Here is a 16,905-nt window from a genome sequence, read left to right on the forward strand (position 1 = left end):
TCACTGTAGCAATGACATCTCAACATATCAAACAAATACAATACCAAAGCATTTCAAGTTAACTTTCAATAACAAGTTTACAGTCTGGAAACTCTTTTAGGGCAGCGATCCGCCTACACCCTTTGACATTTCACAGGTCTAGGACAGCTCTAGGCTTGACCTCTCTTCCTGACCTTGTGTGATATGAAGCTGAGCATGCTTCTGTGTCAGTCAACAGTTCTTGTGGTGTTGCAGGTAAGTATGGTGTATGTTGTGTTGTGTCTGTGTTTAGTCCATCCCGTTCTCTTTCAGGGGAACAGTTCATCTCGTCAGTGTGTTGTTCTTTTGTGTTCAGTAGGTGACGACGATTGCGGCGGTACACCGCTCCTTCTGCGGTGCGAACGTGATATGAACGTTCAGTGTCAGCTGGTTGGATGACGACTGCTGGCTTCCAGTAGCCATGCTCCTGGATTCTAACTGACTCTCCGTCGTTCAGTGGTGGCAGTGGTCTGGCTGACCTGTCGTAGTATCGCTTTTGCTGTTGCTGTCTCTGTGCACGTTTTGCATGCACTTCCTTGTAGCTGACGACCTCAGGTTGCAGCTGCTGGTTGGTGCTGGGGAGGATTGAGCCGAAGTCTGCGGCTCATCAACAGCTGGGCTGGTGATTTGAAGTTGTCAACTGGAGTGTTGCGGTATTCAAGGAGACTGAGGTAGGGGTCTCTCTTGTCTGCTTTTGCTTTGTCCATGAGTGATTTAGCGATCTGCACAGATTTTTCAGCAAGGCCATTACTTTGAGGGTAATGTGGGCTTGTGGTGACGTGTGTGAACTCCCATGCTTTTGTGAAGGATTCAAACTCATTTGATTTGTAACAGGGCCCATTGTCAGATATTAAAGTCTCTACAATGCCATGCCTGGCAAAAGCTGCTTTCAGCTTGTGTATCACAGCTGCAGATGTGGTGCTGTGAAGCTTGTCGAGTTCAAAGTATCTGCTGTAGTAGTCCACTGTTATAATGTAGTCCTCGTTGTTCCACGTGAACAGATCGGTTGCCACGACCTGCCAGGGTCGGTCTGGGATACGGTGAGGTAACATTGGCTCTTTGGTGTTCGAGGGGCGTCGTTCAAGACACGTGGGGCATTTACCAACCATGTCCTCTATTTGTTTGCACATTCCGGGCCAAAACAAAATGTCCCGTGCTCTCTGTTTGCACTTTTCCATGCCCATGTGTCCAGCATGGATCTTTGTCAAAATCTCTTCTCTGAGACTGGTAGGAATGATGATTTTCTCTCCTTTGAAAATGATTCCGTTGATCTGTGATAGTTCGTCACGATGGTTCCAGAACTCTGAGACGCTCTGAGGGCATTTTCTCCTCTCCTCAGGCCATCCTGACTGTATGACTTTCCTCAGCTGTGTGAGTTGTGTGTCTTTTTCTGTTTCTGCTCGGATCTCCTTCAGTTTTGTGTCACTAACTGGTAAGTTGCTGTACACAGTGTGCACCTGCATGTCCATGCCTTCACTGAGGCTGCTGTCCTTGTAGGTAAGAAACTTCCTGGAGAGTGTGTCTGCGACAGGGATGTCTTTGCCTGGACGGTGAGTGATTGTGAAGTCGTATTTTTGTAGTTGAAGGATCATTCTCTGTAGCCTTGGCGGGGCTGCGGCTAACGGTTTCCTCATGATTGACTCGAGGGGCTTGTGGTCTGATTCCACAATGACTTGTCGTCCATAGACATACTGATGGAAACGCTTACATCCGAACAGAATGGCGTACAGCTCCTTTTCGATTTGAGCGTAGTTGATTTCACAGTCTGTGAGAGATTTGGAAGCGTAGCCGATGGGTTTTCCTTCTTGCAGTAGCACTGCCCCTAGTCCATACTTTGACGCGTCCACCTGGAGTCTGAGCTCTTTGTTGGGGTCGTAGTAGGCAAGGATTGGTCCTGGTTCTCTCGTGATCAAGTCTTTCACTTTCTGGAAAGCGATGTCGTGTTGGTTGTCCCAGAGGAACTCACTGGACTGCTTTAGCAGCTGACGCGAGGGTGCATTAGCATTGGAGAGGCTGGGTGCGAACTTGGCTAAGTAGTTGACCATGCCAAGCACTGTTTCCAGCTCTGCGCGGTTCTTTGGTGGCTCCATTTCCTTTATGGCTGAGATCTTCTGCGGATCTGGCTTGATTCCATTCGCTGTGAGAAGATGCCCGAAGTAGCTGACCTCTGTAGCGCCGACTGTGCTCTTCTCGGGGTTGAGCCGGACTCCTCTCTCGCGGGACCTTTGCAGCATCGCGCTGAGGTTTCTGTCGTGTTCCTCTTTGGTTCGACCATAGACAAGGATGTCGTCCACAATTGCCACGACTCCGTCGAGGCCTTCGTACACCTCGTCGATCTTTCGCTGAAACTCGTCTTGGGCTGAGATAATCCCAAAAGGCAGGCGACGGAACCTGTAGCGTCCAAACGGTGTGTTGAACGTTGTGAGCTTAGATGACTCTTCTGTGAGCTTGATAGCCCAGTAGCCTGATCTGGCGTCCATGACACTGAAGTAGCGTGCGCCCGCTAGCTTGTGTGTGATGCCATCTAGCGTCGGTAAGGGGTAATGGGGGCGTTTGATAGCCTTGTTCAAGTCTCTTGGGTCGAGACATACTCTGAGCTTGCCTGTCCGTGGTTTCTCCACCACCACTAACGCGTTGACCCAATCCGTCGGTTCTGTAACCTTGGTGACGATGTCAGATTGCTCCATGCTCTCCAACTCTTTCTTCAGACGGGCGCGGAGAGCAAGTGGAATCTTTCTCGGTGGGTAGATCACAGGGGTTGCGTCTGGGTTAAGGTGAATGGTACATTCTCCTGGGAATAGTCCTATTCCTGTAAAAACATCAGCAAACTCCTCCATGACATTCTCTATCTCTACTGGTGCTGTCACTGATAAAACTAGCTTGATAAGGTCCATGTCTAAACATGCTTTAAGACCTAGCACTGCAGGTGCTCGAGTGTCAACAACGTAAAAGTCCAACATCATGTCCCTTTCCTTGTATTTGCATTTGAGAGTGCATGTGCCTTTTACTGGGAGCTGTTCACCACCATAACCAGTCAGTCTGCGCGTGGTGGGCTGTAGCTCACACTCAGATGTCAAGCTTCTGTACTTACTCAGAGGAATAATGTTTACTTGTGCACCAGTGTCTAGTTTGAATTTTAGCTCTGTGCCTTGTCTTCCTATCTCAATGTCAGCAAAGGCTTGCTCTGTCTCTGATATCTGACTTTTCTGTGTCACTGAATCAATAAACAGTTCATCAGCATTTGACTCTTTGATTGACATTTCATCTTCACTCACTGTATGTACTGTTTTTCCACGGTAAACTCTGCACACTTTTGCAAAGTGATTCCATTTTCCACATTTAGTACACTGTTTGCCTTTAGCTGGGCAATTCCCCTGTTCGCCATGCACTTTGTATCCACAATATCCACATGTTTTGGGGCGTTTGGAGTCTGTGTCGCTCTGTTTTGGAGTTCTGTCTGTCTCCGTTCTGAAACATGCTCTCTGGGCACTGGAGGTGTGCTTTGATGTCTGCCTGACTGCGTGCACTGCTTGTTCACGTGATGCGCTCATGCTGCCGCCTGAAATGGTTTTCATCTGAACCTGTGCTAGCTCGTGAGATCTGGCTATGTCGATAGCTTTGTCCAGCGTTAACTCTGATCCAACATTCAAAAGTTTCTCTCTCACTCGCGGTGATTGTATTCCAAATACAATACGGTCCCTGACCATCTCATCCTTGTTTGCATAATCACAGTCTTTCACAAGCAGACGCAGCTCAGTGACAAACTGTTCAAACGATTCACTAGCGCCTTGTACTTTCTCATGGAATTTGTACCTAGCGAAAATTGTATTGGTCTTTGGCAAAACATATGCTTCAAAACGATCGTAGTATGTTTTCAGTACCTTTGATTCAGCCTCGGTAAGTGTCCATGTGTTGTAAATGTCTCTCCCTTTTTCACCGATCCAGAGGAGCAGGTAGCTGCACTTTTCCTCTTCTCCTCTTTCCTTCAGAGGACCCGTGAACATCAGCTCCACATGCTGTTTGAACTTACGCCATGCATCGGGTAGATTTGTAGACCCCCAATCCATTCGAGGTGAAGGAACTCCAGCAAAATCCATCTTTTAGTCCTTTTACTCTGACACCATGTCTTGTTTTGTACGCTTTGTACAAAATAATAAAATGCAGGACGACAGGATATTTATAAACGTACCTCTTTATTAACTAGCTATAACGTGCATGTCCATGTGTCTCTGGCCATGATCATCTTAGAATGACCTCACCACCTGGGTGGTCTTAACCAATCATTGCACAGTATGATGCATCCAATTACAATTCAGTATGGTGACACATATGAATATTACATAGAGCAGTGATGTTTTGGGGCTGTCGGTGGGCAACACAGACTTTCAACTCCCTCCAAAGATTTTCTATGGGGTTGAGATCTTAATTTGCAAATAAATTCATTAAAAATCCTACAAAATGTGATTTTCTGGATTTATTTTTCTCACTTCGTCTGTCATAGTTGACGTGTACCTATGATGAAAAATACAGGCCTCTCTCATCTTTTTAAGTGGGAGAACTTGCACAATTGGTGGCTGACTAAATACTTTTTTCCCCCACTGTAGAACACTGGACTACAATACATTTCAAGATATAGACCACTGGTCTCCAATACAACACATATCCCAGGAGACTTCAGACATGGTCAGACAGACAGACATATATACAGTGGGGAAAAAAAGTATTTAGTCAGCCACCAATTGTGCAAGTTCTCCCACTTAAAAAGATGAGAGAGGCCTTTAATTTTTATCATAGGTACACGTCAACTATGACAGACAAAATGAGGAAAAAAAATCCAGAAAATCACATTGTAGGATTTTTTATGAATTTATTTGCAAATTATGGTGGAAAATAAGTATTTGGTCAATAACAAAAGTTTCTCAATACTTTGTTATATAGCCTTTGTTGGCAATGACACAGGTCAAATGTTTTCTGTAAGTCTTCACATTGTTTTCACACACTATTTTGGCCCATTCCTCCATGCAGATCTCCTCTAGAGCAGTGATGTTTTGGGGCTGTCGCTGGGCAACACGGACTTTCAACTCCCTCAAAGATTTTCTATGGGGTTGAGATCTGGAGACTGGCTAGGCCACTCCAGGACCTTGAAATGCTTCTTACGAAGCCACTCCTTCGTTGCCCGGGCAGTGTGTTTGGGATCATTGTCATGCTGAAAGACCCAGCCACGTTTCATCTTCAATGCCCTTGCTGATGGAAGGAGGTTTTCACTCAAAATCTCACGATACATGGCCCCATTCATTCTTTCCTTTACACGGATCAGTCGTCCTGGTCCCTTTGCAGAAAAACAGCCCCAAAGCATGATGTTTACACCCCCATGCTTCACAGTAGGTATGATGTTCTTTGGATGCAACTCAGCATTCTTTGTCCTCCAAACACAACGAGTTGAGTTTTTACCAAAAAGTTCTATTTTGGTTTCATCTGACCATATGACATTCTCCCAATCCTCTTCTGGATCATCCAAATGCACTCTAGCAAACTTCAGATGAGCCTGGACATGTACTGGCTTAAGCAGGGGGACACGTCTGGAACTGCAGGATTTGAGTCCCTGGCGGCGTAGTGTGTTACTGATGGTAGGCTTTGTTACTTTTGTCCCAGCTCTCTGCAGGTCATTCACTAGGTCCCCCTGTGTGGTTCTGGGATTTTTGCTCACCGTTCTTGTGATAATTTTGACCCCACGGGGTGAGATCTTGCGTGGAGCCCCAGATCGAGGGAGATTATCAGTGGACTTGTATGTCTTCCATTTCCTAATAATTGCTCCCACAGTTGATTTATTCAAACCAAGCTGCTCACCTATTGCAGATTCAGTCTTCCCAGCCTGGTGCAGGTCTACAATTTTGTTTTTGGTGTCCTTTGACAGCTCTTTGGTCTTGGCCATAGTGGAGTTTGGAGTGTGACTGTTTGAGGTTGTGGACAGGTGTCTTTTATACTGATAACAAGTTCAAACAGGTGCCATTAATACAGGTAACGAGTGGAGGACAGAGGAGCCTCTTAAAGAAGAAGTTACAGGTCTGTGAGAGCCAGAAATCTTGCTTGTTTGTAGGTGACCAAATACTTATTTTCCACCATAATTTGCAAATAAATTCATTAAAAATCCTGCAGTGTGATTTTCTGGATTTTTTTTCTTAATTTGTCTGTCATAGTTGACGTGTACCTATGATGAAAATTACAGGTCTCTCTCATCTTTTTAAGTGGGAGAACTTGCACAATTGGTGGCTGACTAAATACTTTTTTTCCCCACTGTAGGTGTACCTGCTAGACAGGGCCTTCTGGGCGGAGGCTTTGGCTGCTGCAGCTGCTACCCCTGCAGCCACCACAGCTGCTTTGGCCTCCCCAGGGATGGGCTCAGTGGGGGGTCTGGGTCCTGAGGTGGTATCTGAGGAGGGCCTCCGTAGGCCGGACAGTCTCTCTCTGTCCTCAACCTTCAGCAGGTCAAACACAGAGCTGGGGCCTGGAGGGAGGAAGACAGCGTGGAGACAGAGAGGAGGACAGGTAGAAGGACAGCGAGGACAGGGAGGAGGACAGGGCAGGGAGGAGGACAGGGAGGACAGGGAGGAGGACAGGGCAGGGAGGAGGACAGGGCAGGGAGGAGGACAGGGCAGAGAGGAGGACAGGGCAGGGAGGAGGACAGGTCAGGGAGGAGGACAGGGAGGAGGACAGGGCAGAGAGGAGGACAGGGCAGGGAGGATGACAGGTCAGGGAGGAGGACAGGGCAGGGAGGAGGACAGAGAGGAGGACAGAGAGGAGGACAGGGAGGACAGGTCAGGGAGGATGACAGGGCAGGGAGGAGGACAGGTCAGGGAGGAGGACAGGTCAGGGAGGAGGACAGGGAGGACAGGTCAGGGAGGAGGACAGGGAGGAGGACAGAGAGGAGGACAGGGCAGGGAGGAGGACAGGTAGAAGGACAGCGAGGACAGGTCAGGGAGGAGGACAGGGCAGGGAGGAGGACAGGTAGAAGGACAGCGAGGACAGATCAGGGAGGAGGACAGGGCAGGGAGGAGGACAGGGCAGGGAGGAGGACAGGGAGGACAGGTCAGGGAGGAGGACAGGGCAGGGAGGAGGACAGGTAGAAGGACAGCGAGGACAGATCAGGGAGGAGGACAGGGCAGGGAGGAGGACAGGGCAGGGAGGAGGACAGGGCAGGGAGGAGGACAGGGCAGGGAGGAGGACAGGTCAGAGAGGAGGACAGGTCAGAGAGGAGGACAGGGCAGGGAGGAGGACAGGTCAGAGAGGAGGACAGGTCAGAGAGGAGGACAGGGCAGGGAGGAGGACAGGGAAACAATACTAGGTTTTAGAGACAAAAAACATCACCATTGATACAGAGGAGATACCCCAAATATCCTTGACTTTCAAATCCAGGTAGGTCTTCAATTGTCAAACACTGGTAGAGGACTGGGAGAAGACCGGGGTGAGCAGTTAGGACTATTTGAATAAAAGCAGAACAGAGTGGGATATACATAATAATAATAAATAATAATAATATGCCATTTAGCAGACGCTTTTATCCAAAGCGACTTACAGTCATGCGTGCATACATTTTTGTGTATGGGTGGTCCCGGGGATCGAACCCACTACCTTGGCGTTTCAAGCGCCGTGCTCTACCAGCTGAGCTACAGAGGACCACATAGCACCATGGTTGATAAAGACAAGATGTCCACCAGCAATACAACATCCTTGTTGTGTCAAGGGGTTGGAGACCAATCCAGAGAATAGCCTGTACCTTGCAGTGCCGTCTCCCCCAGCAGCTCCCTCCTCTGGGCAGAGTCCAGCTGGTGGCGTCCTCCCTTAGAGGGCTCTTCCTGGGCCATGTGTCCTCGGGACGTCAGCAGGGCCTGGGCTACCATGGGGCTGACGCTGGACATGTCCACCACTGGACGGAAGTAGTGGACCGGCCTGAAGTCTCTGGGCAGGTCGGGAGGAGGGAAGATCTGAGGAGAGAGAGAGAGGGGAGGAGGAGGGGGGTGGAGAGAGAGAGAGAGAGAGAGGAGATGGAGAGAGGGGGTGGGTAGAGAGAGAGAGAGAGAGAAAGAGGGAGAGAGAAAGGCCAGGGGATGGAGGCGATATAATTCTGAGGGAATTGATGAGAGATTCATTTAGAAACTAGGCTAAGAGAGCACCTACTGTTTTGGTCTCCATCTTGTCGGAGCCCAGGGTGAATCCTTCTAGTATTTTACCCAGATAAGCAGCGTCTTTACTGTGGACTGAAGAAAAAAAGTCATTTAAACAGCATTAGATAAAAATATCCAGTGATCTTCATTGATGTGATCTACATTTTGTTCATGGGCAGGACTTTTCCACTAAATAAAGAGGCACAGAGAGAGAGACAGAGAGTCCCTTACACATATACCCCAAACAAGTGTATGCACCAGAACTTTCCATAGTGCAGGACAAACAACTCGGCGGGCCTGGAGATTCTCTATTGGAAGAGCTTTTTAGTCCAGGAATAGGTTTAATCTGTGTCTGGGGAAACTGGGCCAGTCTATTCTATCTCCTGTCAACTCGGTGGGTCTCACCTTTCTTCTTCCTGTTGTACTGTTGGGGGGCGGTCCATCCGTACAGGCCGTCCCCAGGCTCCTCCCCTCCCAGCACCGCGTCGTAGTTAGACATGGTGTCTCTGTGGTAGATGTCCTCATCATCATCCTCCATAGCACCCACACCAAACCCCTGGGGGGGTCAAAGGGTCAAGCAAAGCACAAGCCAAATATCCCAGAGCACCTGCACTAGTAACAACAACCAAAAAACAATAAAGAGAGCTGACAACAGTCAGACAGTGTTTTCCCTACTATTAGAGCTGACAACAGTCAGACAGTGTTTTCCCTACTATTAGAGCTGACAACAGTCAGACAGTGTTTTCCCTACTATTAGAGCTGACAACAGTCAGACAGTGTTTTCCCTACTATTAGAGCTGACAACAGTCAGACAGTGTTTTCCCAACTATTAGAGCTGACAACAGTCAGACAGTGTTTTCCCTACTATTAGAGCTGACAACAGTCAGACAGTGTTTTCCCTACTATTAGAGCTGACAACAGTCAGACAGTGTTTTCCCTACTATTAGAGCTGACAACAGTCAGACAGTGTTTTCCCTACTATTAGAGCTGACAACAGTCAGACAGTGTTTTCCCTACTATTAGAGCTGACAACAGTCAGACAGTGTTTTCCCTACTATTAGAGCTGACAACAGTCAGACAGTGTTTTCCCTACTATTAGAGCTGACAACAGTCAGACAGTGTTTTCCCTACTATTAGAGCTGACAACAGTCAGACAGTGTTTTCCCTAATATTAGAGCTGACAACAGTCAGACAGTGTTTTCCCTACTATTAGAGCTGACAACAGTCAGACAGTGTTTTCCCTACTATTAGAGCTGACAACAGTCAGACAGTGTTTTCCCTACTATTAGAGCTGACAACAGTCAGACAGTGTTTTCCTACTATTAGAGCTGACAGTCAGACAGTGTTTTCCCTACTATTAGAGCTGACAACAGTCAGACAGTGTTTTCCCTACTATTAGAGCTGACAACAGTCAGACAGTGTTTTCCCTACTATTAGAGCTGACAACAGTCAGACAGTGTTTTCCCTACTATTAGAGCTGACAACAGTCAGACAGTGTTTTCCCTACTATTAGAGCTGACAACAGTCAGACAGTGTTTTCCCTACTATTAGAGCTGACAACAGTCAGACAGTGTTTTCCCTACTATTAGAGCTGACAACAGTCAGACAGTGTTTTCCCTACTATTAGAGCTGACAACAGTCAGACAGTGTTTTCCCTACTATTAGAGCTGACAACAGTCAGACAGTGTTTTCCCTACTATTAGAGCTGACAACAGTCAGACAGTGTTTTCCCTACTATTAGAGCTGACAACAGTCAGACAGTGTTTTCCCTACTATTAGAGCTGACAACAGTCAGACAGTGTTTTCCCTACTATTAGAGCTGACAACAGTCAGACAGTGTTTTCCCTACTATTAGAGCTGACAACAGTCAGACAGTGTTTTCCCTACTATTAGAGCTGACAACAGTCAGACAGTGTTTTCCCTACTATTAGAGCTGACAACAGTCAGACAGTGTTTTCCCTACTATTAGAGCTGACAACAGTCAGACAGTGTTTTCCCTACTATTAGAGCTGACAACAGTCAGACAGTGTTTTCCCTACTATTAGAGCTGACAACAGTCAGACAGTGTTTTCCCTACTATTAGAGCTGACAACAGTCAGACAGTGTTTTCCCTACTATTAGAGCTGACAACAGTCAGACAGTGTTTTCCCTACTATTAGAGCTGACAACAGTCAGACAGTGTTTTCCCTACTATTAGAGCTGACAACAGTCAGACAGTGTTTTTCCCCTACTATTAGAGCTGACAACAGTCAGACAGTGTTTTCCCTACTATTAGAGCTGACAACAGTCAGACAGTGTTTTCCCTACTATTAGAGCTGACAACAGTCAGACAGTGTTTTCCCTACTATTAGAGCTGACAACAGTCAGACAGTGTTTTCCCCTACTATTAGAGCAGACAACAGTCAGACAGTGTTTTCCCTACTATTAGAGCTGACAACAGTCAGACAGTGTTTTCCCCTACTATTAGAGCTGACAACAGTCAGACAGTGTTTTCCCTACTATTAGAGCTGACACAACAGTCAGACAGTGTTTTCCCTACTATTAGAGCTGACAACAGTCAGACAGTGTTTTCCCTACTATTAGAGCTGACACAACAGTCAGACAGTGTTTTCCCTACTATTAGAGCTGACAACAGTCAGACAGTGTTTTCCCTACTATTAGAGCAGACAACAGTCAGACAGTGTTTTCCCTACTATTAGAGCTGACAACAGTCAGACAGTGTTTTCCCTACTATTAGAGCAGACAACAGTCAGACAGTGTTTTCCCTACTATTAGAGCTGACAACAGTCAGACAGTGTTTTCCCTACTATTAGAGCTGACAACAGTCAGACAGTGTTTTCCCTACTATTAGAGCTGACACAACAGTCAGACAGTGTTTTCCCTACTATTAGAGCTGACAACAGTCAGACAGTGTTTTCCTTACTATTAGAGCTGACACAACAGTCAGACAGTGTTTTCCCTACTATTAGCGCTGACAGTCAGACAGTGTTTTCCCTACTATTAGAGCTGACAACAGTCAGACAGTGTTTTCCCTACTATTAGAGCTGACAACAGTCAGACAGTGTTTTCCCTACTATTAGAGCTGACAACAGTCAGACAGTGTTTTCCCTACTATTAGAGCTGACAACAGTCAGACAGTGTTTTCCCTACTATTAGAGCTGACAACAGTCAGACAGTGTTTTCCCTACTATTAGAGCTGACAACAGTCAGACAGTGTTTTCCCTACTATTAGAGCTGACAACAGTCAGACAGTGTTTTCCCTACTATTAGAGCTGCACAACAGTCAGACAGTGTTTTCCCTACTATTAGAGCTGACAACAGTCAGACAGTGTTTTCCTACTATTAGAGCTGACAACAGTCAGACAGTGTTTTCCCTACTATTAGAGCTGACAACAGTCAGACAGTGTTTTCCCTACTATTAGAGCTGACAACAGTCAGACAGTGTTTTCCCTACTATTAGAGCTGACAACAGTCAGACAGTGTTTTCCCTACTATTAGAGCTGACAACAGTCAGACAGTGTTTTCCCTACTATTAGAGCTGACAACAGTCAGACAGTGTTTTCCCTACTATTAGAGCTGAACAACAGTCAGACAGTGTTTTCCCTACTATTAGAGCTGACAACAGTCAGACAGTGTTTTCCCTACTATTAGAGCTGACAACAGTCAGACAGTGTTTTCCCTACTATTAGAGCTGACAACAGTCAGACAGTGTTTTCCCTACTATTAGAGCTGACAACAGTCAGACAGTGTTTTCCCTACTATTAGAGCTGAACAACAGTCAGACAGTGTTTTTCCCTACTATTAGAGCTGACAACAGTCAGACAGTGTTTTCCCTACTATTAGAGCTGACACAACAGTCAGACAGTGTTTTCCCTACTATTAGAGCTGACAACAGTCAGACAGTGTTTTCCCTACTATTAGAGCTGACAACAGTCAGACAGTGTTTTCCCTACTATTAGAGCTGACAACAGTCAGACAGTGTTTTCCCTACTATTAGAGCTGACAACAGTCAGACAGTGTTTTCCCTACTATTAGAGCTGACACAACAGTCAGACAGTGTTTTCCCTACTATTAGAGCTGACAACAGTCAGACAGTGTTTTCCCTACTATTAGAGCTGACACAACAGTCAGACAGTGTTTTCCCTACTATTAGAGCTGACAACAGTCAGACAGTGTTTTCCCTACTATTAGAGCTGACAACAGTCAGACAGTGTTTTCCCTACTATTAGAGCTGACAACAGTCAGACAGTGTTTTCCCTACTATTAGAGCTGACAACAGTCAGACAGTGTTTTCCCTACTATTAGAGCTGACACAACAGTCAGACAGTGTTTTTCCCTACTATTAGAGCTGACAACAGTCAGACAGTGTTTTCCCTACTATTAGAGCTGACACAACAGTCAGACAGTGTTTTCCCTACTATTAGAGCTGACAACAGTCAGACAGTGTTTTCCCTACTATTAGAGCTGACAACAGTCAGACAGTGTTTTCCCCTACTATTAGAGCTGACAACAGTCAGACAGTGTTTTCCCTACTATTAGAGCTGACAACAGTCAGACAGTGTTTTCCCTACTATTAGAGCTGACAACAGTCAGACAGTGTTTTCCCTACTATTAGAGCTGACAACAGTCAGACAGTGTTTTCCCTACTATTAGAGCTGACAACAGTCAGACAGTGTTTTCCCTACTATTAGAGCAGACAACAGTCAGACAGTGTTTTCCCTACTATTAGAGCTGACAACAGTCAGACAGTGTTTTCCCTACTATTAGAGCTGACAACAGTCAGACAGTGTTTTCCCTACTATTAGAGCTGACAACAGTCAGACAGTGTTTTCCCTACTATTAGAGCTGAACAACAGTCAGACAGTGTTTTCCCTACTATTAGAGCTGACAACAGTCAGACAGTGTTTTCCCTACTATTAGAGCTGACAACAGTCAGACAGTGTTTTCCCTACTATTAGAGCTGACAACAGTCAGACAGTGTTTTCCCTACTATTAGAGCTGACAACAGTCAGACAGTGTTTTCCCTACTATTAGAGCTGACAACAGTCAGACAGTGTTTTCCCTACTATTAGAGCTGACAACAGTCAGACAGTGTTTTCCCTACTATTAGAGCTGACAACAGTCAGACAGTGTTTTCCCTACTATTAGAGCTGACAACAGTCAGACAGTGTTTTCCCTACTATTAGAGCTGACAACAGTCAGACAGTGTTTTCCTACTATTAGAGCTGACAACAGTCAGACAGTGTTTTCCCTACTATTAGAGCTGACAACAGTCAGACAGTGTTTTCCCTACTATTAGAGCTGACAACAGTCAGACAGTGTTTTCCCTACTATTAGAGCTGACACAACAGTCAGACAGTGTTTTCCCTACTATTAGAGCTGACAACAGTCAGACAGTGTTTTTCCCTACTATTAGAGCTGACAACAGTCAGACAGTGTTTTCCCTACTATTAGAGCTGACAACAGCCAGACAGTGTTTTCCCTACTATTAGAGCTGACAACAGTCAGACAGTGTTTTCCCTACTATTAGAGCTGACAACAGTCAGACAGTGTTTTCCCTACTATTAGAGCTGACAACAGTCAGACAGTGTTTTCCCTACTATTAGAGCTGACAACAGTCAGACAGTGTTTTCCCTACTATTAGAGCTGACAACAGTCAGACAGTGTTTTCCCTACTATTAGAGCTGACAACAGCCAGACAGTGTTTTCCCTACTATTAGAGCTGACAACAGTCAGACAGTGTTTTCCCTACTATTAGAGCTGACAACAGTCAGACAGTGTTTTCCCTACTATTAGAGGCTGACAACAGTCAGACAGTGTTTTCCCTACTATTAGAGCTGACAACAGTCAGACAGTGTTTTCCCTACTATTAGAGCTGACAACAGTCAGACAGTGTTTTCCCTACTATTAGAGCTGAACAACAGTCAGACAGTGTTTTCCCTACTATTAGAGCTGACAACAGTCAGACAGTGTTTTCCCTACTATTAGAGCTGACAACAGTCAGACAGTGTTTTCCCTACTATTAGAGCTGACAACAGTCAGACAGTGTTTTCCCTACTATTAGAGCTGACAACAGTCAGACAGTGTTTTCCCTACTATTAGAGCTGACAACAGTCAGACAGTGTTTTCCCTACTATTAGAGCTGACACAACAGTCAGACAGTGTTTTCCCTACTATTAGAGCTGACAACAGTCAGACAGTGTTTTCCCTACTATTAGAGCTGACAACAGTCAGACAGTGTTTTCCCTACTATTAGAGCTGACACAACAGTCAGACAGTGTTTTCCCTACTATTAGAGCTGACAACAGTCAGACAGTGTTTTCCCTACTATTAGAGCTGACAACAGTCAGACAGTGTTTTCCCTACTATTAGAGCTGACAACAGTCAGACAGTGTTTTCCCTACTATTAGAGCAGACAACAGTCAGACAGTGTTTTCCCTACTATTAGAGCTGACAACAGTCAGACAGTGTTTTCCCTACTATTAGAGCTGACACAACAGTCAGACAGTGTTTTCCCTACTATTAGAGCTGACAACAGTCAGACAGTGTTTTCCCTACTATTAGAGCTGACAACAGTCAGACAGTGTTTTCCCTACTATTAGAGCTGACAACAGTCAGACAGTGTTTTCCCTACTATTAGAGCTGACAACAGTCAGACAGTGTTTTCCCTACTATTAGAGCTGACAACAGTCAGACAGTGTTTTCCCTACTATTAGAGCTGACAACAGTCAGACAGTGTTTTCCCTACTATTAGAGCTGACAACAGTCAGACAGTGTTTTCCCTACTATTAGAGCTGACAACAGTCAGACAGTGTTTTCCCTACTATTAGAGCTGACAACAGTCAGACAGTGTTTTCCCTACTATTAGAGCTGACAACAGTCAGACAGTGTTTTCCCTACTATTAGAGCTGACAACAGTCAGACAGTGTTTTCCCTACTATTAGAGCTGACAACAGTCAGACAGTGTTTTCCCTACTATTAGAGCTGACAACAGTCAGACAGTGTTTTCCCTACTATTAGAGCTGACAACAGTCAGACAGTGTTTTCCCTACTATTAGAGCTGACAACAGTCAGACAGTGTTTTCCCTACTATTAGAGCTGACAACAGTCAGACAGTGTTTTCCCTACTATTAGAGCTGACAACAGTCAGACAGTGTTTTCCCTACTATTAGAGCTGACACAACAGTCAGACAGTGTTTTCCCTACTATTAGAGCTGACAACAGTCAGACAGTGTTTTCCCTACTATTAGAGCTGACAACAGTCAGACAGTGTTTTCCTACTATTAGAGCTGACAACAGTCAGACAGTGTTTTCCCTACTATTAGAGCTGACAACAGTCAGACAGTGTTTTCCCTACTATTAGAGCTGACAACAGTCAGACAGTGTTTTCCCTACTATTAGAGCTGACAACAGTCAGACAGTGTTTTCCCTACTATTAGAGCTGACAACAGTCAGACAGTGTTTTCCCTACTATTAGAGCTGACAACAGTCAGACAGTGTTTTCCCTACTATTAGAGCTGACAACAGTCAGACAGTGTTTTCCCTACTATTAGAGCTGACAACAGTCAGACAGTGTTTTCCCTACTATTAGAGCTGACAACAGTCAGACAGTGTTTTCCCTACTATTAGAGCTGACAACAGTCAGACAGTGTTTTCCCTACTATTAGAGCTGACAACAGTCAGACAGTGTTTTCCTACTATTAGAGCTGACAACAGCCAGACAGTGTTTTCCCTACTATTAGAGCTGACAACAGTCAGACAGTGTTTTCCCTACTATTAGAGCTGACAACAGTCAGACAGTGTTTTCCCTACTATTAGAGCTGACAACAGTCAGACAGTGTTTTCCCTACTATTAGAGCTGACAACAGCCAGACAGTGTTTTCCCTACTATTAGAGCTGACAACAGTCAGACAGTGTTTTCCCTACTATTAGAGCTGACAACAGTCAGACAGTGTTTTCCCTACTATTAGAGCTGACAACAGTCAGACAGTGTTTTCCCTACTATTAGAGCTGACAACAGTCAGACAGTGTTTTCCCTACTATTAGAGCTGACAACAGTCAGACAGTGTTTTCCCTACTATTAGAGCTGACAACAGTCAGACAGTGTTTTCCCTACTATTAGAGCTGACAACAGTCAGACAGTGTTTTCCCTACTATTAGAGCTGACAACAGTCAGACAGTGTTTTCCCTACTATTAGAGCTGACAACAGTCAGACAGTGTTTTCCCTACTATTAGAGCTGACAACAGTCAGACAGTGTTTTCCCCTACTATTAGAGCGACAGGAAGACAACAGTCAGACAGTGTTTTCCCTACTATTAGAGCTGACAACAGTCAGACAGTGTTTTCCTACTATTAGAAGCTGACAACAGTCAGACAGTGTTTTCCCTACTATTAGAGCAGACAACAGTCAGACAGTGTTTTCCCTACTATTAGAGCTGACAACAGTCAGACAGTGTTTTCCCTACTATTAGAGCAGACAACAGTCAGACAGTGTTTTCCCTACTATTAGAGCTGACAGTCAGACAGTGTTTTCCCTACTATTAGAGCTGACAACAGTCAGACAGTGTTTTTCCCTACTATTAGAGCTGACAACAGTCAGACAGTGTTTTCCCTACTATTAGAGCAGACAACAGTCAGACAGTGTTTTCCCTACTATTAGAGCTGACAACAGTCAGACAGTGTTTTCCCTACTATTAGAGCTGACAACAGTCAGACAGTGTTTTC

The 16,905-nt window shown here is 45.4% G+C and overlaps 1 protein-coding gene across 6 annotated transcripts in view; it reads right to left on the reverse strand.

Annotated features, from left to right (window-relative positions):
• gpatch1 (G patch domain containing 1) overlaps nt 1-16,905 on the reverse strand; it is a 46,873-nt gene that overhangs the window by 14,529 nt on the left and 15,439 nt on the right. For all 6 annotated transcript variants that reach the window (XM_045217931.1, XM_045217929.1, XM_045217928.1 and 3 more), the window contains 4 exons: nt 8,586-8,736; nt 8,194-8,273; nt 7,793-8,000; nt 6,325-6,523 (listed from right to left, as the gene is read on the reverse strand). In XM_045217931.1, the coding sequence (XP_045073866.1) occupies nt 6,325-6,523; nt 7,793-8,000; nt 8,194-8,273; nt 8,586-8,736 (638 nt within the window). The remainder of the gene's footprint in view (nt 1-6,324; nt 6,524-7,792; nt 8,001-8,193; nt 8,274-8,585; nt 8,737-16,905) is intronic.

The sequence above is a fragment of the Coregonus clupeaformis genome, unplaced genomic scaffold (assembly GCF_020615455.1).
Source record: "Coregonus clupeaformis isolate EN_2021a unplaced genomic scaffold, ASM2061545v1 scaf1273, whole genome shotgun sequence".
Classification (NCBI taxonomy): Eukaryota; Metazoa; Chordata; class Actinopteri; order Salmoniformes; family Salmonidae; genus Coregonus; species Coregonus clupeaformis.